This window comes from Diachasmimorpha longicaudata, chromosome 8 (genome assembly GCF_034640455.1).
Source record: "Diachasmimorpha longicaudata isolate KC_UGA_2023 chromosome 8, iyDiaLong2, whole genome shotgun sequence".
NCBI classification, from domain to species: domain Eukaryota; kingdom Metazoa; phylum Arthropoda; class Insecta; order Hymenoptera; family Braconidae; genus Diachasmimorpha; species Diachasmimorpha longicaudata.
This window is the reverse complement of record NC_087232.1, coordinates 6,377,039-6,399,587: the sequence shown is the minus strand read 5'-3', so window position 1 is coordinate 6,399,587 and position 22,549 is coordinate 6,377,039. Positions and strand designations below refer to the sequence as shown.

Sequence of the window (22,549 nt, the reverse complement as noted above, 5' to 3'; positions counted from 1 at the left end):
GCAGCGTTGACTGGCGCCACTGTCGCCGGCATCCCCCCTCCCCCCCCCCCACTTCGACGGAGCGCTCAAGACTCTCGAGAGCAGCAGTTCGATTGGAGACACCGGCCGGCGTCCACGTACGTCTCTCGTACATTACCGCAACTCCAGGAGTAATTCAACGCGAATTGCCCTCGTACCCGTCATCAATTACTCCTGATAGATGTCTTACGTGCTGTTCTCACCTACTGAACATCAATTCTATCGCAAGTTTAAATAGTGAGGAGCCAGTGGATGAAGGACTCTTACTGTGATATTTATTGATTCAGTGCCGCACTGTGAATTCCGTTATTTCACGATTTAACGTCTTTTTTTTTCTCTGTGAATTTTGAAAATTGTGATGTGGCGGTGATAACACGCTTCCGGATGACAAGTCGATGGATACATGTTGAATTTTAAGGAGGAACAGCGGGGCGGAAGGGGGGTGGTGGGTTTTACCTTAATGATAATGTATATTTTGGGGGAATGATGAAGGGAGGATTTGGGGAGCAACTTTGGGAAAAAACTTTTGATTTTTCTTTGCCAATATCTAGGGAAATAAGGGATTTAGCAGGAAATTACTCGTGACATTTTTATGGGGAATTCTGTGAGCCTCAAAAAAGGTCTTCTGATGTTTTGTGACTAGTCCGACGGTTTGGGAAATATGGAGGAATTATCAGAATAACTTCATAGGTTTTTTTGATTGGACTAACAGTTTCAGAGATATTTATGAAATGAGGAAAATTATTTTGTTTTTATATAGATTTTTTTAAGAAAACGAAATTGGAAGACTTGATAATTCGTGAGCTTAAGATAAAATGTCAAGAAGCATTTTCTGCCCAAAAGTTTTTCGTCTATAAAAAAGATTTTATGGCATTTTTTGGTAACTCCACTCGTTCAATGAATATTTCCCCAATAAAACAATGTAACTGTCATTGTTTTTCGTTTTTTTCTTTTACGTTTTTACTTTTTTCCTATTATCTCCATAACGATTGTTGCTACATAAAATTGTCACATAATCTTTTTTATAGCGCATGAAATTCCCCACAAAAAAGATATTGTGACATTTCGTACTGAAACCCCTCAATCTCTGGATATTTTTAAAAAATAGGCGAAAAAAAAATCGAAATAATCATTATTTCTGCCCATCGTCGCTAGATTACTGTTACCCTCATTTTTTTCGTTATTAAATCTCCATAAATTCACAACAATCCTCAAAAACCCCAGAATGAACTCATCCCATCATCCCTCAAACGTCTCACTCAATTTTCCACTCCACTAGAAATTCATGAACTCGAATCACCGGTTAAATATCCCGGGGAATTGATTTCAAAGATGTGCTAAATGCCAATAATCAGTGAAGAGTGGATTGGATAGAGATGAGACGATAGTATATAGATTTGACATTATCACTTTGACTATTTTATCTCGCTCCAGTGTACCATCTCCAGAGGGCTTCCGGTTCAAGATTGTCTAAGATTAGTTTTTCCGATACTCCGGGCACGGAGAGTCAATAGAAAACGGGTATACAAGTGATGGGACAGTGTCAGTCTGTGAAAGTGGAGTTTCAGAGCACATGCCCTCGATACTCAAGCACAATGCTCAATGCATTCTGGTCGATTTCAATGGTTAATGTATTATATTGAGGAATATGAAGTCTATGAAATGAATTCAAGCGAATGGCACGAGGGAAAACAACAACGAGATCTCACAATTTATATTATGAAACGTTAATTTAAACGATCTTTCTCTAAAGAAAGACAATTATGAATTTCAAAAATCACGAAATGAATTTTTCCATGATATAACAGAAAAATGATCATCTTCCCAATGTAATAATGGAAAGCCACATTTTCGTCAGAAACAAACACAAAAGACGAAATTAAATACTCAGCCACAATAGTTGCCCCCTTTATCCTAATTAAAAATTTTTCTCAACCCAAGAAATTCTAACTAAAAATCTCCGAAATTTCTCTCTCAAGGCACTCCCCCAAGACAGTTAAAAAATACTGCAGTCGTAATTTTTAATTAGTCTAATGTTTCCACCACAACTGTTAAATTCACAATTTATGATCATTGTTGGCATAAATAATTAATCCGCAAAATGTTTCACATGTGGAGTATACGTTTCCAGCATAATTCTCGGCCTCCTCGAAAATGAATTGTTAATGCTCATAAATATCACCCCGGAATCCCTGTATCAGAGTGGCGATAGAAATGTTGGAAAATTGGAGAAAGAAACGAGGGTAAACAGTGACAATAATTGCTGTTTGTCGCAGATAATTCGTCGAGTGAAACGCATGCGTACAAAAAGAATAATTAACGTGAGGGTTTGTGCGTGTTGAACGATGGCGGGACAGTACTATGTGATCATTCTACTGGGATTGATGGACCTGGTGGTCTCCCAGAATCCAATCGATGAGCGGACAACTTTTGAAGCTGCATTTCAAGGTAATTTCCCATGTTTACTGACGTTTGATGTGTGTCCCTATGGGACTGATTTGTGAGAATTGTCTCCAGTATTTTTTTTCCCAACTACAACTACTATTTACTCAGAGTAATCACCAGCTATTCAAAGATGAATGCACCAAATTATGTAATTAACAATATCGAGAACGGCAAATATATAAACATACATAGGTTACACATATATAAATGAATAATATTATCTGACAAATATTGATAGCCGTCAGTTGAAAATTGATTTGATAATTTGGAAAATCAGTGGCATTTTGTAATTCCTTCAAAATTTTGTGGATTCAGAAAATCGAAGGTAACACAACCGAACATTTTGTTCGAGTTTTTTTATTCGTTTTATTCATTGTTACAGATGTCACTTCATCATACTCTCAGAGTCAATTAAACGGGCTTTGAATGGAATAATAAATGAAAAAAAAAAACGAATGTCGAGCAGAATGTTTTGGTTCAATTAGAGGAACAAGTTGTTTTTTTAAGTGGCAATTCATGACTCGAGTGATTTGTTTCAGGCTTGAAGAGTTTCAAATGCTTTCAAATGAGACAATGATCTTGCATTCGGGTAAAATGGAGGGAAGTGAGACAAGTAGAGTCAGAAGGATCCCTCAAATTCTCTACTGTCTAAAGATAGGAAAACAAATGATTGAATTGATTGATTGAATGGCTTAATCATTACAAATCAGTCTCGAAATATTCCATTGTAATGAAAAACGTATTTTATCGAAAAAGGGAATATGTATCTGTGGACGTGAGCCAAAATCAATTCAATCCAGATATTTTTACATTTAAATTAACGAACAATTTGTTCCCTCCGACGCAATAAAGCCAAATATCTGCAATTCATCCCCCTTTTGTACCTCTTTTTGCGGCGGGAAAAATCAAATTTCCTACAAAAATAAATTTCCCGGAAATTTACACGGGAAAATTCTCCTAATCGTCTACACAATCCATCGGATAAACGCCCCTATTTCCCCAATTAACCAACATAAATAAACACCCCCGTAAGCTCCTCCTCCTCCTCCTCCCCCTCCACCCCATTTCCCATCAAATCTCCATAATACCAACAAGCCCCTAATTACCTAAACACGTTGGTTTATCACAGGAAGATGCGGTCATAATTCACCGTGTGAACAACTGTGCTACGAGTTACATGACGGCATGTACGAGTGCGACTGCAGAGACGGTTACATCCTCCACAAGAATGGATACAGTTGTTCAGGTGAGTCTTACTGCATCACTGATAAGCAACATATTCGCATTCTCCCTCGGCATTGCCATTCGTTCCACCCCATTTACCCTCACCTCATCTCATATACGATGACCATACCCACATTAATAACGCTCATGAACAATTGAGCGTGTCAATACAAGTGCATCAAGTGTCAGTGGAGTCTCTGAATGACTGATGAGTCTCCCGGAAACTCACGAGGGCTTCATTATCATTTCAACATCATATTCATGCAGCGTTTAAATTTTTTATCCCACCCCTATTTCGTCAGTGGGAAATTCTATCCATTCTAAACGAATATTTTTCAATAATTGTAAAATCATTAAATTGAGGAAGAATTATTACAATTAACTGCGAAAATCCTTGAATTAGAGACTCGTCACATGCACAACTTCAAATCATAAGGTTCGAATTTCTATATTTGACACATCTGAATACTCATAGGATTCGGCCCCTTGAATAAAACTCCTGAAAATCTCATTAAATTCCAATTAATTAATGAATTGAAGATAAATATGTGAAACATCGGGCCGTTGACGCAGGATATTGAGGCCTTCGAAAAAATCCATTCTGACATTTTCTCCTAAATCCCCTGCTACTTCCATTGAACCAAAACACTCCCCAGTTTCTCGATCACACCCACCAAATAAACCCTAATTAACCAATCTTCTACCTTACTAATCTTCCCCACCAACAATCAAATCTATCACTGCCCTCGCATCAAATCCGCATGAGGCACCTCTGAATGACAGATGAGGCATTTAGAGGCTGACCAGACCGTCACCCACATATTCACACGAAATATAATCAAGCCTTGCCCCCTCCCCCTCCACCCCAACCCCATCCACACACACACATACACAAATTGTCCACCGAATTCACCTCAAATTCCATCGTTTATTCATATCATATCGCATCATCCGATGTCCCGCATAACTATTTATATTTTTATTCCCCCAGAATTGAATTCAACACTACCGTCAACAGGTGATATTCATGGATCAACTGAGGATGACATTAGCCGATTGAGTATAAAAAATTATCCGGCTACCAATGAAAATAATAATTTACACGAGCCCCAAAAATATACCATAAATCGTCAGGTTAGTGGAGCTAGATCGAATGAAACGAGACGAGATGATGAGTCAAATGAAATACCAAGTGGACATCCAACCTCTGAGGTAATTAACATCTCTGTAGGATCACTAATTACTCCCCGGCTTTTTACATGTCACTTATTAAACTGAATACTCTATATCTCCGACAAATAAACGCGCCGGTCATTAATCTCCATTTTTTTTCGGCGACGAGGGGGTAAGAGGGATTTAAAGTTATGTTCATGGCGGAAAGTTTGTAATTTGCATTTGACTTCGTGAGTTTATTTTTTCAGAGGTGAAGTGACGGTAATGTGGGGCCATATTTGTAGAATTATATCTGTAGGCTCGCTCACGTATTGCAATATGTCATCTTTCATTTCCTTCTTCATTTTGTCTTTTTTTTTTATCAAATTCATGCCGAGAATATATTACCGTCACATTCATAATCCCGAAATTTTTCTGGTTCCTCAAGTTCGAGTGATTGTGCTGCTCAGATTGCGCTCACAAAGTCCAAATTGTAATGTCTGATGTTTAAAATATTTTCACTGAATAATTTCACCCCCATAGATTCACAAGACAAAATTATATTCATTACTGATACGGCTCAAACTGTCATGTTCTCAATGTTCAACGAACTCAAACTTTTACATTCGACGCTTGCAAAGCCCATCCATTGCCCCATCCATTGATTCCATACGCTGCCAAAAAATTTCTAAAGATATCTCGATTAAAAAAACAATTTTCCCTGCCAAACATTTTCAAAATTTAGTGAAAATAATCCCCATCCGCCAATTCATTTCACCCTGACTACTTTCTCTGAATGGTTACAATTTCATTCACTTTTTTTTTACTCTCATTCAGTTGCAATACTTCACAATAATATTGACAGATTAATGAAACCAGAGTTATTGAGTTTAGGTTATTACATTTCAGGGTCCAAAGTTGGAGCAGAAGGTGCCTCTAACGACTGAGAGTGTGTCAATATCCGAGCCAGTCTGTTCTCTCGATTGTGGACCAGTGGGAAATTGTTACATAGAGCAATTGCATGACCTTGACGAAACGGAGGAGGAGATGGGCAGTGGATATACCGGAAGTGTTGGACGCCGGAGAATTGCCTTCAGACAGCGATGCCAATGCCCACTGGGCAGAGTCGGTGATCGTTGCCAAAATGGTAAAATCAATACCAGACATTTTTTTCTTTTTTTACGATTACACGTTTCTCCCGACCTATTATTTCACTCGTGAAATTGTTTGAGTTCACTCTACTCCCTTTATTGATTATCTCATTATCTTGGTAATGAGTCGGTTTAGGGGGGAAATGTCAAGAGACTTTTTTTCGTGGGAAATTTAATTGGTAGAACAGAAGGTATGGTGATATTTTTTTTCTAGAATAATGGATTGTCGTCGTAATTAACTGCCCAATATTGATTATTCCATTATTAATGGCCATATTTTATTCATTCAAACAATTAAAAACATTAGCTGTAGTTATTCTATATTTCATTCACGTATACGTTGTTGTATCAAATATTTATCGTTAAATCCAAATAATTAATAAGGGAAAAGTTGGAAAAATATGAAAATGGTGTTCAGCAAATAACAAGAACATTTTAAACGAAAAACTCCTTTTATCAACAATTTTCAACGTATAAAAGCCATTTCAAGACTTAATAAAAGGTTAATAAGGTTTCTATATAGACCAACGATCGCCATTTCCCGAAATTTCTCATAAAACCTCTGAAACACGATATATTAAACTCAAGTCTTAATGCGTAATTCCGAATTTGTGCACTTGCACCCCCATTATCATGAAATAATTCATTTACACATATTACGTAATATCGTGAAATTTTCCTCGCATGGAAATCGCGTGACTGAAGCCACCCCATCAACGTTGTAAAAGTATTGACGAAGCAATTAACGCGACCGAGTCAAGGTGCGGGTGCGTCTGGTCTCTAGAGTTTATGACTTTAACTTCTTCGCTAACAACGAGGTGAAAAAATATTGAGTTCACTGAGTACAGAGTAAAAATTGAATATTCTGGGTGAGTTTCTTCACCAGACCAACAACTCGGTGCCATTTAACCCCAATAGATCGATAGTTGGAGGGTAGTACGTGTCAACCAATTCTGTTTATACTATTCAATAAATAACTAATAAGTTCAGGGGAAATGTTTTTCCCGTGCTTTCCCCGAATTCATTGGTTTTTTTTTAGAAAAACCCGAGTTTTATCAGCGTTGAATATCCATGTGTGAGAGCTATTAGGGGCAAATGTATAAGTTTGAGTCCTATGACCGCTCAAAGGAGAGCTTTGTGAGCTGTGTGAGTATTGAGAATAAAAATTCGGGAATTATGAGCCCAAGATTTATCGCAAGGAGGACTATTGCATATGAGATCGTAATCGGGACTTCATGAGGAGCTTATGTGCAGCTTTACCATTTTTTTTCCGGATTTAGCACTCCGAGTAATTAAGTATGAGAGTACAAGACATTCAGGGATTGTGGATCTAACATCAGTCTGGCATGCGCATGTCCATTCCAAGAATAGAGAAATGGGTATAATTTGAAAATAGACACCAGGGGAAAGGGGTTAAAAGCACCCCAGGACGAAGATAAAGTTGATATTTTTGCAAAAGAAGTTATAGAACGGAATTCTGATATGTGAGACACTACCAATAGTCCGATATTCCATTACAGATGCTCAAAAAAACATGAATACTGATTATCCTCATTAGCGATACCCAAATCCAGTTTGATTTTATTTATAAGCTATTCCATTTATTTATGTTTCCAATAAACTTCAGGACGAACTTTGAGTGGAATTTTTTTTTCATCTAAACTAACTCATTACCGAGTTTCAACTCGAAATAACCGACTAAGTCACAGTTCGTTTGAATTTAACGTCGATAAATCAATAAAGAAAGTGGAGAGAGTAGTGATCCCATACTCCAATGTCTGACAATAGAATTTTCCACATGACCACCACCGGCAGACTGCTGCCGAGCTTATCGATTGCATCCCACTAGTATGCTCGCTACTATGCCACAGGTGCATTTAGGATTATCGTCATCAAAACCCACCCTCTTGGAGAAACGTCGTAAAATGTCATATGGATTTTATAGTTGCGGGAGTAGAGAAGCATGAAAATGTGCTTTATAAAGTTTCTTATTTTATCATGTAATCTCCAGGTAGTGGATTTTACATCCCGTTAGCTCTTGGGTCAATCCTATAGTATGGTATGCAATATTTTTTAGAATTATAAAAATTCTAAATGGAGGCTTTTTTTTTTCGTAATTAAAGGATTATTGTAATGAAGAGTGGATTTAAGGGTGGGTCAAATTGAAATCCTCATTTTTAACGTTAATACGGTTCAATATTTAAACTAGGGACTCACAAAACTCACATTGAGTTATCTGATGCTCACAACTCTCAGAATCATCAGCATCATGCTCGAACTTTTGTCAACTGTCACACACTCACTAAACTTCAATCATAATATTTTCATTAACGTTAATATTTAATTATCCACACTCCCTCATAAACCTGTCGTCTCTATTCATTATTTCCAATCTCCATCGATGCCATCTTTGTATTCTGATTCTCCTTCCGTTTTCTTATTCCTTTCACTATCTCATTCTGTTATTCTCAACTGATATTCGACCCGAATGAAAGCATTTCCCCTTCGCATTGATAATAATAAAAAAATATTCATTTGAATCGAATTTAAAACAACAGGATTTTCGCACTCCACCCAATCCTTTTACTTAACAAAAACTTTAAAAAAGAAAGTCACTCAGTCATTATTGTTTCAGAGATTCAAGTTAAGTCGCCCCGCTTCACGGGATCAAGTTGGCTGGCATTTCCAGCATTGAAAGCAGCTTACAAACATATCCAATTAGACTTAGAATTTCGTCCTGAGGCATGGAATGGAATTCTTTTGTTAACCGGTGAGCGTGATGATCTTCAGGGTGACTTCATGGCTGTGATTCTTCACCACGGCTTCATCGAATTCAGGTGAATTTCATCAATTTTTTTGGTGATTCAATCGTGTGCCATTTGAAAAACCGTAACCTATTCTATATTGAATTATCGATTGACGCCGTAGATTCGATTGTGGTAGTGGTGTCGGTGTTGTAAGAAGCACTGATACCGTCAAGTTGAACGAGTGGAACACCCTCAATGTCTACAGGCACCGCTGGGACGCCTGGATTACCCTCAATTCTGGAAAACGTGTGCAGGGAAGATCTAAGGTATTTTCATTTTATTCTCTTCTTGACAAGTCTTTGATGGAGTGAAAATCTTTACTGAATTTGGTGAAATGTACGATAAATTGATGATGTGCCAAAGTCCCTCCAATATGGAAATTAGATACACGATAAAAAAAATAGAAAAACCTTGGAAATAAGGGCAGGTGACAAACACCACCAGAAAAGCCTGAGTATAAACGAAATTGTTTAAGAAATTCTATCCCGAGCTATATCTGATCATCCAAAAGTTTACAATAACAGATCTTTCTATATATTCTCTATTCCCGAGACAGACTCAGTTATCGTGCTCATAGGGCTCATGTTTTCATATGCTCATAGGAGCCAAACTCGGAGCCTCCGGTATCCCCAACAAATTAATAAATTTTCTCGTAAACCAAACTTTCGACAAAGTAAAAAAAAACCTCCCCATCTTTCACAATAACGATGTTCATTCTTCGTCCCAAGTTATGACACGCAATATTCACAAGACTCAAACTTGCGTTGAGAAGACTCAAACCCATCCACTGAATAACTCACAATTCAGTATTTTGCCAATTTTTTCGTCAAAGTCCAAGTCCAAATATCAAGATCGAACGCTCATAAATATCCTACATCAACACTGTTGGTAATTGGACGAGAGCTACCCCTCACTTACTCACATTATTCTCCCAAAACATGTACGCAAATTATACTGTAACCACGACAATTCACAAGCCTTCATCAACATTATACCCTCATTAATGAAACATACCAACGGGTCATCAAATACCAACGTCAAATAATCCACGAATTGAGAAAAGACATTAACAATTTGATTAGGTATATAATCGATTGTACATATGTATCCCGAGGGTATTGGTATGTTGCCTGGTGCAAACCCTAGTTTGTCATTTCATACCATAGACATATAGAGATAAATGACCACCGAAACCACCCCCTTCGAACACAAGGTATAACACTGAACCGCGCCCTGTGTGTTGCCACACCCCGAACTGAATCGAATACGATAATCAATCTTTTCAGTTGTTATTTGTGCGAATCCAATCGAGGGCTATCGTTAGCCGTAAAAATACATGTTCCACCATGACAATTACATGAAAAACAGTGAATCCAAGTCCCGGATAAATACCGCAGCTCTAAAAATTGAGAATTGGGGGTTCCCATTTCACGTTGTAATTATTACTCAATAAAAGTTCAAATATTTCCTTTGTGAGGAAATTCAATGGTTCTTGAGGTGAAAATGAAGGTGAAACTTGACGGTAAATTAAAACTCGATATATCATGACTCGAATTCTAAAAATACATCAACCCAGTTTGTTTGTAGATAAAAATGTACAGTTTGTTTCTTTTGGGGGGAATAGCGAGGGGTGAAACGCAAAAGAATTGACCAGAAGAGGAGGGAAAATTTTTTTCTTCGATAACAGTTGCTTTTTAGGTGAAGCACGAGTTGATAACATGTTGGATAGTGTTATGTGAATAAAAATAGCGCCATTTTGAATATTCATTTCAACTTTGGTTGATTCTATTGTGGGTCATGTATCGATTATATTATTATATTCAAGTGAATTATATTCTGGGTTCTATTATTGTAAAAATCACTTAATTCCGACAATAACATAATACAAAATATTTTGTAAAAATTTTCCGCGCTAATAAACACTGTTTGCACTATTTATACTATTTTTCGTCTGCAAAATAAGCCAAATAAACATTGAATGAATTTTTTAATCCAACATTCCATATAAAATCAATTATTTCAGTTCTCGTAAGAACTCATTTTTGGTTAAATCGAGTTGAAAAAAAAATAAATCTACGAATTCATTGTTCAGTTAAAAATAAATGAAACGCCATTATTCACATACAACTTTTGTTGTACATAATTGTTTGTTGCCACGAAAAAAAAAAATCAAAAGTCAAATGATAACGAGTACAAAGCTTTCATTCAGGAACGAAAACATCGAATTAGTTTCCCCTTTCAATATTTCCATAATTCTATCATATTTTCCTCTATCCCTTACACACTCTCCCTCTCATTCCATGTAATTCCCCCCTTTCCCCCCTCCCCCACCAACCTGACCCATCCCATCGCGTTGAAACAGCACAGATTCTCGATGTTTCAATTTTCTCCCATCCATTTCAACTCGTTTATTTATGTCTGATTACCCGGAACTTAATTAAATTTTAATGAGGCATTTTTCCATGTTTTCGTAGAGGTGCATTGAGTCTCTACATCATTTCATTTCGTATTGCCAATGGTTTTTGTGAGCTGAGATTATTCAAAGGACCGTCTCGTTATAGCCAGTCCCTATTTTCATTCAACTAATTTGCAGATTCCACAGTTTTTCATTATTATTATTATTTTTTTCTCTAACAGGGATTATTCTCGAGGATAACGTTTCAAGAGCCATTGTTCGTCGGCGGTCCCGGTAATACCACTGGTCTGGAGAGGCTTCCGGTCAGAGTTGGATTTCGAGGATGTGTACGTCATCTTGAGGCAAATGATCATCACTATCGTCTCGCACTAACACCACAGGGTGACACAATCAACGGTTTCGATGTTGGTGAGTGTTTTATTCGATGATGACATCAACATTACATTGAGAAAGAATTTTGCAATCAATTCACGAATAAATTCATGATAAAAAAATCCCTCAAGTACTCAAATATTCACGAAAAACTATATTATCTAGAATTGAGAATTTATTTTTTCCCTTTGTGAATAAACAATCAATCATCGGATGAAAAAATAGTTCGACAATTTAGACGTACAAAAAACCGTCATCACCATTGGAATTTATAATTAATTATGCATAATGGAAGAGACCAAATGGACTGGATGAATAATTCAAGGGGCTAATTTTCGTTCAAGTTTCTTTCCTCACAATCAAAGGAATCAAACATTCGGTGAAAGCAAAATAAAATGGAAGAGAGAAAAGATAAAAAAAAAAAATGCGAGAGCCAAGTCGTGAGAGTTTAGTGCCCTCCACTGGTGGGTGGATCGATACGAGCCCCAAGCTCTTGCCCCTGCCATGGTGGTTCGCTCCTGCCCTAGAAGTTTTCTTTCACCGGAATGCCAAACCAATGACACGGGGAAAAAGCCCCTCGAGAAAGAAAAAAAAAAGAGGGAGGGGAGGAGGAGGCGAGATTCAAGTAAAACGAAAAAATAATTAGAGAGTGGTTGAAACGCGGAGAAAATCAGAAGTGAGGGTGGCAGGTGATGACAAAAGGTCATGCGAGACGTCTTTCAAATGATTTTTTTTTTTTGTCACCAAATGATGATGAAAAGCGAGGTGAATAATATCGCGGTGATTATTTCACGAATTTCGTTGGAACTAGACGAAGAATATATCACCGATGCTATCACGAAGGAAATTGAATTCCTCAGAGAAAAAAAAAAGTGACCCGTGACATTTTTCCTTGACTTCACTGTGCACCGAGATAATCCAACAATTCCCGGAGAAATTTTCAACAACTGGGTTGAACTACTTCTCTGCAGACTATTTTTTCTTACAATAAAATCATTGAATTAGGGAATTAAAGAGAGACTGAATGGGAACGATTGATTGGAGTTAGAGTTCTAGTTCAAGGGGTTCACGTGCAATAGAAGTGTTCGAACTAAAATCCCAACAATTATCTCATTGTCAGAATTGACGGATACAATATTGTTGAACTAGAATAACTTATGTTTTCTTTCCGGGTATCGATTTATTTAAACTGTTCGAGGGACTGACGATATGGGGGAAAAACAAATTTATGGAGGTTTTAGGTGATGTATGTGTCCTAACTGACAGAACAAAACAGATCACTCTGGGTGACAAAGAGCACCGAGAATGAGTCACTGTTCCATGAGGAGTGCTACAGTGAAGATCGAGAGCAATTGTCTCCCCAATCGATTTCCAAAGTTTCCCGTCACTTCAATTCTCATGATTTTATTTTTCTCGATTCATTTTTCTTTCCATAAAGTATATTCAACCCTTCATGATTTGATTTGCGTACAATAAATAATTCCACTCGTCCGTGAGCCTGAGGGAGCATTGATTTTATCCTTCCATCGAACATTTATCTAAAAATCCATTGACAATGATCGAAAAATCTTTGTCTAATCCAGCCACCAACGAAAACCCTACGGTCAATAGTAAAAAATCTTTCCCGGAATATTAATTTTGTTTTCTCAGTGTATTCACACATCATAAACCCGTCAACAATTGAACAATATTTTCTCACAATCCTGACTCCTCAGTCATACCTACTAACACCATCATCGAATTGTTCACAGAGGAGTGCACCGCTGATAGATGCAGCAAAGTACCCTGTTCCCATGGGGGAAAGTGTTTGACTACAGGGGGTGATACAGCTGTGTGCTTGTGCCCTCTCGGTTACACCGGTGATTTATGCGAGACTCGCGTAGATCTTCAGGTGAGCATAATTTGTAATTACGAGGGGCTATAAATAAAGTCCATCAAATGAGCTTAAATAAGCTTTGTATCTCTTCGTATTCTTCATTTCGTTATTATTCTACTCTGGAAGGGGTCACGGTTAGAGTGAGACAGACAGAGAGTGAGAGAGGGGCTCATTGACATTTTAATGAGAAACACGTACCCTCCAAGAAGAGAGAAAAAAAAAATATTCAATGGTACTCCGTTTGTTTTTCCGTTGACTCAGTAAAATTACATTTGATTTATAAAATAGTCATGTGCTTGCCAGTGCCAATGAAGTCCCTTTCAGCACACCTGGAATACCAAATGAAACCGAATGTTTTCTCTCGAAAGAACACAGGGGAATAGATAGTGAATAAGAGGGTATAAAAAAAAATTCCCCACTGATGGGGTTAATTAATTAATTAATTCAGTGGTGCGAGTGGATGAGTCGAAAAATTTGATGAGAATTTTTTTTTTTCGATTATTTTTCATCTCAAAAGCTCTTGACTTTACGAAAAAAAAATTCATACGATCTTTTTTGGTGATAATTAAGTTTCACACAAAAAAGCTATAATGACATTTGGTCGTAAAATCCTCATTATCGAGGTAAATCAACTGGTGATAGTGGGTTAAAAATTCATGTTTTAATAAGTTTGATTGATGAACTTCCTGAATTTATCCACTTCACTGAATTAATTAATGCCTGATTTTTTTTTTTCATCAACTTGGATACATGTTTTTTCGCAGAGTGAATTTTCCTTTTTTCTTCATTAACCCTTGGGGTTGGTATAATAAAATAGAGGGCCCTGGTGAAGTGCATTTCATCATTCTATTTTTCAAATATAATGGAACATGAGTACTCTCGTTAGGTACCATCTTTCAACGGCTCATCCTATCTTAAATATCCTGGCTTGGGTGATACTTCGCTGTCGTGGCTGGAGCTCTCAGTGACTCTGAAACCCACTTCATCAGACGGAGTAATTTTGTATAATGGACATCACAGCGATGCTACCGGTGATTTCATTGCATTATACATGGCCAACGGATACATTCAATTCACTTTTGATTTGGGAAATGGTCCGGCAACTCTACGGTAGGTCGATCAAATTTCAAATGGACATAGTATAGTCCTTAATATAATTATATAATTGCCAAGCCACCCACAAAAGCTTTGCAACTGAGAAAATGACAGATTTGGGAGTAAGAGAGGAACAAATAAGTTCTTAAAGACGTCTTACTTCAACAAAAAATAAATGTCTGTTGAACATTGCCGGAAATGATATTGTTTAATGCGATTTCAAAAGTATCAAACGTGAATAACTCGTCTGCTTCCACCGGCAAACGAAATGTTTGGCTCCAGGGGCGGTTCCTTTTCGAGATGTAAATATCTCGTATAGAGAGAAGTTTATTACAGAGTAATTTGTCCTTAAGTTACAAGAGTACTATCGTACCTGCAATACTATTGAAATATTTTCCCTACGAAACTACTGTTAAACTCTTTTTGAAAAATCAAATTTCATTGCAACGAATTTATAAAGCGATAAATCAACCAATTAATTAATGGAAACGTAGATAAAATTCCCTAACGTTGAGTTTACTCAGTTTTCCGTATATCCACTGGTCTTCGACATTTTCGCTAATAAATTCCAGCAGAAATTATCGCATACCCCCCACTCAATCCTATGATCTAGAACTCACCCCTAACGTCATGAAAACCTGAGAGCGACATTAATTGACGAAATGACACACGATCCATATAACACTTTTATTCGTCGTCATCGTCACCCCGAGGTGACTGTAAACGTCGGGTTCATTACCATACATGTATACTTTTTTTTTCGTGAGAAGCTAGAGCATAGACACGTATATTCATAGATAAAGAGCAACTGTGGCTTTTTCAGTGGTGCACTGTCATTTGCCAGCCCAGGGGCGTTAATCGTTGGTGATGAAAAAAAAAGTAAAAAGGTGGTACAAGGGTTTTTCTACTCCACCGCTCGGGCCACACTGAGTTTTTCACGTTGGAACGAGGATTGAGTCTTTTGAGCTACTTTGCACGAATAGAGGCTGAAGCATTTTACTCCAAATTACGAAGGGGACTAATTATAATACAAATAGGGTCAACACCACAATTTTCGGAAACAAAAGGAAAATTACGAGAGAAGAGGAAAAATACGAGAGAAATTAGTTTGAATTGCCTCAAGGATATCTAGATTTTTTAATAAAAGGAACATTTTTTCCCCCAAAAAAATGTGAACAAGTGGAGAGTTCAAGAAAAATTCCAAAACTTCTTGCACAAAATTAAATAAGAACTCGTTTTTTTTCGAGATTCTCTCACTTCTAAATTCATAAAAATTGCGGATGAATCACCAACGATCCTATTACAGTTATATAAAGTCTGGTAGTATGGAAAAAAAATTATAAGAATGAGAATTATAAAAATTTTAGGAGTGAGAAGCCAGTGAGACTGGGCGAATGGCTTGAGGTGAGTGTCTCGAGGACAGGTCGGCAGGCGTCGTTGGTTGTGGAGAAGGAGCCAGCACAAGAGATTCTCGCCCCTGGGGCATTTACCCAACTCTCATTGCCGTTGAATCTCTACCTCGGGGGAGCACCGTCTACTGACATTTTTACACCCAAATTGAAGACTGTTGCCAGTTTCGTTGGATGCATTCAAACGGTCATTTTAAACAGTCGTGAGGTATGTTAACACTTTCCCATATTTTTGGATTATTTCAACGCTATTATTCATTCATCTCTGCAACTGGTGAATTTACAGTGCTACGTCAAGAGACATCTCAAGAGAACTTGAAGATAAAAAAAAAATTTCTAATAGTTCTGAACGACAAACATAATTTTTAAAGTGATTTTATACTTGTGATACTCAAAGTTGAATATTCACCGTACCCTCATTTAAAAAATTCTCGAGTAAAACACTAACAAGGCTCAGGTTTTTCAATTGAACTAATGAATTTTATTCAGCAAAAATTCCTCCAAAGACACATCGACTTCGTTCAATACCCTATCCATCAACTCAATCTTAAACCTCTCATCTCTATTGACTCTTTCCTATCTGATCCCTTGTCCCTTCAGGGTCCTATATCCCTCCCTCAATCCCGGAATAACAACGGATAAATGCTCCTTGTAATACTACCCCTCCACCAACAACTTCCAAGAAGAAATGTAGAAAATTGTTTGAAATCTCATCCAATGAAAATTGTTTCCGAAACAATGTACCAAGTAAAGTATAAATTAACTAGCCGCTCTCAGCTCAACTCTACAATTGAGTTTACAGCACAGCTGAATTTGAATGAATCCCCAACACCTTTTCTCCCCTAAAATACCTTTTTATTAAATGTTTTTCAAGCGCACCTGGTGGCCCGGAATGAACTTTTCTCTCTAGACTGAATTTTCCGAGATTTCATTAATCTCCAAGTTCCACTTTAATTTCTTTAGTTTTATTTTTCATCTGTAACAGATTGGAATCTTGGCAGAGGCACTGGGTGGAGTGAATGTTGGAAATTGTGGTCACGCGTGTGAAGCAAGACCATGTGGTGACGCTGAGTGTCGTCCATACAGAGAGAGATTTACTTGTAGATGTGGTACAGGACTACCTCATCCTTGTCCAGCAACGGAAGGAATGACGATTCAGCAGCAAACAATACTGTTCAATCCCAGCACATCTGCTGCTACAAGATTAGATAGGTTGGAGAGAAGTGTACCTAGTTTTACGGGAATTGATAGTTATCTTCATTACAACGATGCCGATACTATGAAAAGGTAATGAGTCATTGAATGACCAGACAATTTTTTTTATTTATGCCTTTGGAGATGTCTCTGTTGCGCTGGGACAATCGAATTTTGACTGAATTATTTTTCCTGATTCAAGGAATCTATTGGGATGTCATACGTCACTATTTTTCCTCCAATTTATACCCCCCAATAGAAAATTTGGAATATATTACCCATAAGGTCATTCCAAATTTCATAACAATATTAATTATTCTCGAACTGATGACGAAATATTTAATTTTCAGAATCATAAGCTATCGCGTTGATATAAACATGAGATTCAGAACGAGTAGTAGCGACGGTCTGCTGTTGTGGAGTGGGAGGCAATCAGATCCACAGGAGCAGAAGGAGCAGAATGATGATTTTCTTGCGGTTGGCTTGAATCAAGGATATCTAACACTGGCGTACAATCTTGGATCTGGTGAGGCAATTCTCAGATATAATCTCACGAGATTGGATGACGACTTGTGGCATCGTATCAGAGTTGTCAGGTAATACAAGTTAAAAATTTTATTACCTTTATTAACATTACCATTGATTCGCAAATCAATTTAATAATTTAATGGCAATTCACTGGTATTTTAGAAATGAACAATGGGCATCACTGGTGGTGGACAGTGGAATCAGTGTTACTGCATCATCTCCGGGGCAGTTGAGAGAGTTAAATACCGATACAGGACTTTTTATAGGTGAGGAAGGTTTGAATTTATCGATTAAATGATATTTTGAAGGAAACTTAGTCTCCAAAAGACCGAGAAAGCTACCACGCACATTAAAGGATCCAATAACAATTAATCGTTTCCTCGGACCCTCAAACAACGCCGTCAAAGGAGCAATTTTTCTCGCCGAAGTATCGAAAGAATGAAAAAAAAAACATTGAGAGGAACATCGACGATTTCTAGAAAGAATTGAATTCTCCACGAAAAAGAATTTTCGAAAATTTTCTTTTCAACTGGCTCGCAATATGGAGATGATCTAGAACAATTGTCTTTTTCAGGAGGTGCACCAGACATAACAAGAACAACAGACGGTCGCTACGAAAGAGGGATAATCGGTTGCATCAGTGATCTAGTTCTCGATTCAGATTTCTCGGTTACCCTATCCTCACCCGAACAAGCAACAAATACTCACACGTGTATTCCCTGAGTCTCATGCTGCAGTGCACTAGTTCGCGAGAATCACGATGCACAGAATTACGATATGGAAATTTGTGGAATCTGCTGAATACAGATTAATACCCCCTTCTTCGATCCTCTCTTCCTCCCACCCAACCATCCCTTTCATTGAATCGTACGCCTACATTGATACGTTCACTGACTATCGATGTATGAATAAGGGGGTAGTGATGTGACTCTATTCCGTCTGTTACCATTTCTCATTTTATTTAATCCCAAAATCATCACCACGTATTCCTTGTCAATCTGATTTTTCGTAATCGAAAAATCGCCTTAACCATGTGGATAAAACGTCCAGTAAAAATACAGAGAAAACAAATGAAGGCTTTAATACTATGTAAATATTTATGTAATTTCCAAGTTCGTGAGGCTGAATTATCATTGTTTTTGTTGTGAATTCGCTTGTTTAGTAAGAGAAACAGAATTTTAATGTGAAGTGGTGGAAAATTTTGAATTTCACCTAAATCGTCACCTCTACTCAGTGTTTTTGATCCCGCCCACCAGTCTAAGTTATTTTTTCAAATAACTTAAAGAACTGTGGCTTTTATTTTTAAATAGTTTATAGTTCCTTCCAAATAATGATATTCAGAGATTAAAGTCACCTAGAATTTTGGTATCAAAAGTGAACATGATTTCTATTGATCTTCTGGCTATCTCTCTTCATCGAAGACCTACTTATTCTCAACCCCTCCCATCCCAGCATACCAGTTATTAGAATTTGCAATAATTTATTCGCCCTCTATTAATACTTTCCACCCCGTCACCCAGACCAGCCTATCCCCCCAAAACTGGTGGCTCGATCCAGTCTGTCTGGTTTAATTGATTACTCTTTTCATGTAATGCCGCTCCAAATGCATTACCTTCTAATCTATTCCCAGAATAGTATCCAAATTCACCAGAAACCATTTCCACCACTTCACCACTGAATAAAACCGTTAAATTCTTAAAATTAATCAGAAGTTTATATTCATTGAAGGAATGGCCCTTGGCCTAGACGAACTAGAGAATAATTACCACAAATTGTTTATATTTAGCTTCAATTTTCATTGATGAACAACAGAGAATTAAAACAAATAACAATGAATAATACTGAATAATGATAAATCGCAGAGTGACGAAATATCACACCACATGTTTTTTGCACTGTCGCTGAATCCAAAGGAAATGCTAGTTCTTCATGGGCCCACTGTAATTTTTACATTGCACCGATTATCGCTTGGCTTTTATACACTAAATGATGATAATGATAATGGTAATGTTGATGGGAAAAATACCAGAGTAATAGGACACAGTGTAGAAGGTAATTAACTACGAGAATTGGATGATTTTTGCAAATTCATTCATTGCTGAAGTGGTAAAACGTCACCTAAATTCAGATTCACCTCGATTTTTTTCTAATGATGGTCTTACGATTCTAAAACTTAATTTAAAAATTCGGGACATCGCTACAATAATTATAAAGTACTAATGTTGGTATTCTTCGCCTCCAAAATTCCAAAATTATCTCGTTAATTATTGGTTTCCAAAGAAAATGTTTAGACTTAATTTTCTTGTTAGAAATTTTGAAATTTGGCTGTTCTACTACTTCAACAATGAATCTCACGGATTGTTAACGATTTTTTAATTGCGACTGGAGTGTCACGTGATTACCTACAGGGTCTTGTAGACATTATTTCCATAATTTTTATTTGAATTTTTTTCTGTTTGAAGGAAGACTTTCCATTTCATTTCTCACGTTTCGAGCGATTTATTTACTAATTGTAATGATAATACAAATTTGGGGAGATGTACCCCAGTGTCAATAACTATACACATCATCGTTAGTGGAAAAAAGTGTAATAAACGAAGTAAAAAAAATGTAAAATTTATACACGAAACAAGGAAAATGACTAGTGAGTAAGTAAATGAATTATTAATTTTGATTAAAATGTGAAGAAGGAATTCATGAAGTCGTGAGGGTTGAGATGAGGCTACGCGAATATCATCCAAAATATTCTGAATGTAAACCTCAATAAATTATCAACCGATCTCCTCTCACCACTTTCTAACAAATTAGACCTGTCAACCAGGAAAAATATAAAAAGTAGTCAATTTTTCGGGGTCTGAGTCATTATTTTTCCCAGCAAATGAATAAATGATGAATAAATTGATAATAAATCCTAGGAGACAAATGAAAAAGGCGAAAGAACCGCGCGACGAATAAATTGTTATTATGAATAATGTTAGTCATAAGTTATGAGTTAAATCTAGTGCTATTGAAATATCTAGGTAACTATGAAAGGATGATGACACAAAAGACTATTTGTTTGTTGGTAAGAGAAGGGAGATAAAAAAACAAGGGCTACTGGCTTTGTGCACCGAGTAGGCATTATAGTATCACTGTACGTAGGGAAAATGCTTGATGTACCTCATCTCTGTCTAGATTTTGTATCTCATTCATGCTACTATGTGGAGAGAGAGAAAGAGAGCTTGTGAAATTTTCCATTGTCAGTTCTAAACATTTTCCAACGAGAATAACCATCACATACAAAGCAAGTGGGAAGAAAAGAAAGTAATGAAAAATCCATTAGAGATTAAATTGTTTCATTCAGACAATTTCTGAATTTATCTCGTTGATGAGTGACTCCACTACAACATTTTCAAAAGAAAGTTCCTTCGTAATTTCTAGTTTAACACTTCACTTCGGCTTAATTTAATGTATGCGATTTCAATTTATGATGATCATTGACAGGAAAATAATCAAACGAATATGTTAGCTGGGACTCCAGCTGAGTAAATCAGCTGATAGAAATTTTCGTGTGATACTTGTAGGAAAATCAAGACAAAATGCTTCAAATTTCTCACGGATTAATCACTCGATGGATTTGCGACTATAGAATTTCAGAGGAGAGACTGACAGAGCAATTCAAATAATTAACACATATAACGAGCGACATTTCACAGTGAAACACAACAGACGAAATTATGGAAAAAAATAATAAAGAAAAAATATATTGACTATGAGATCAGTAGGAAAGTGGTAAATGAGGTAATTCTGTTTACCACTTCACTACATGAATATATCAGACAAGAAATATGGAATTATTAGAGATGAAATATTACCGAATTTTATATGTAAATCTATTTCTATTATGTTGGTCTGCAAAGTCTATTAGAAGAGTCTATCCTATCTATGTCTGTACTCCCGTCCTGCGAGCAACTTTAGCTGCAATAATTGAACCGGTGTAGATTTAAAAAATGAAAAAACAAAAACATATATCGATCTCTACTGGAGTTTATCGCGTATTTATAAATTTTTTGCACGTTCCCATAGTCTAGGATATAATACAGAATTGATCACCGATACGGGGGGTTGTAGGGGGGAAGGGGGTGAATATTGAGATGATGATTCCCCCTAGAACCCCTCACCGTCGAGATAATTGACTTAGAAATTTTAAGAATAATACAGACGCATTACCATGTTCATTATCACGAAGAGAAACTCATTGAAACTTTAAACTAGGCCTGAAATATCAACTTAATGATGCGCATATCAGTTGTCCACTGACAATTAATTATTTATGAATGGAAAAAAATTAATTAAATTGATATTGAAGAGACGTAAGTGTTAACCACCTCGTGTGCACGCGACCACTGTAAATTTTTGATTGAGAGATATAAATTGAAGGAGATAAAAAAAAATAAGTGCTCGTTCTAATCTGTATACTGTATAAAACTATACATATAATTGATTTTGAAAAATCATAAGTCCTATTAATGAAATATGACATATATTCATGACAAATGTGTGTATGGATATGTGTGTGCGTATATGTTTGCATAAGTGCAAAGGATAAGGTGAAAATTTTTCCCACGTCACCATGATTTCATCAATAAATGACAAATTTTATAAATCAGTGATTGTTGTTGGGTTGCATTATTCGCCTCGATTTAATTCGAAAATATTGGAGAGCTCTGGACGTCCGCAATGCCCTTCATAATTCGCTGAAGTTCGCTTCGCACATTTTGTATCAATCACACGCCGATATCGCTACTTTATCACTCGCAATTCCCCATTTTTATTATGCGAATGAAGACAATAATAATAAAGAATGTTAGGGTGTCACTCAC

The 22,549-nt window shown here is 36.8% G+C and overlaps 2 protein-coding genes across 5 annotated transcripts in view; one reads left to right on the top strand and one right to left on the bottom strand.

Moving 5' to 3' along the window:
- LOC135165637 (uncharacterized) overlaps positions 1 to 22,549 on the bottom strand; it is an 81,016-nt gene that overhangs the window by 58,404 nt on the left and 63 nt on the right. The window lies entirely within an intron of this gene.
- LOC135165525 (pikachurin-like) lies at positions 80 to 22,347 on the top strand. Of its 4 annotated transcripts, none has more exons than XM_064126912.1 (15): positions 80 to 463; positions 2,295 to 2,466; positions 3,593 to 3,709; positions 4,679 to 4,899; positions 5,749 to 5,986; positions 8,626 to 8,827; positions 8,919 to 9,063; positions 11,435 to 11,621; positions 13,337 to 13,476; positions 14,348 to 14,571; positions 15,924 to 16,173; positions 16,951 to 17,252; positions 17,510 to 17,755; positions 17,850 to 17,953; positions 18,262 to 22,347. In XM_064126912.1, exons 2-15 carry the CDS (start codon positions 2,364 to 2,366, stop codon positions 18,408 to 18,410), a joined length of 2,628 nt encoding a protein of 875 aa, XP_063982982.1. In that variant the 5' UTR covers positions 80 to 463; positions 2,295 to 2,363; the 3' UTR covers positions 18,411 to 22,347. The 4 variants fall into 4 exon arrangements, with proteins under 4 accessions (XP_063982982.1, XP_063982979.1, XP_063982981.1 ...); XM_064126909.1 differs by having other exon boundaries at positions 5,734 to 5,986; XM_064126911.1 differs by having other exon boundaries at positions 2,150 to 2,466; positions 5,734 to 5,986.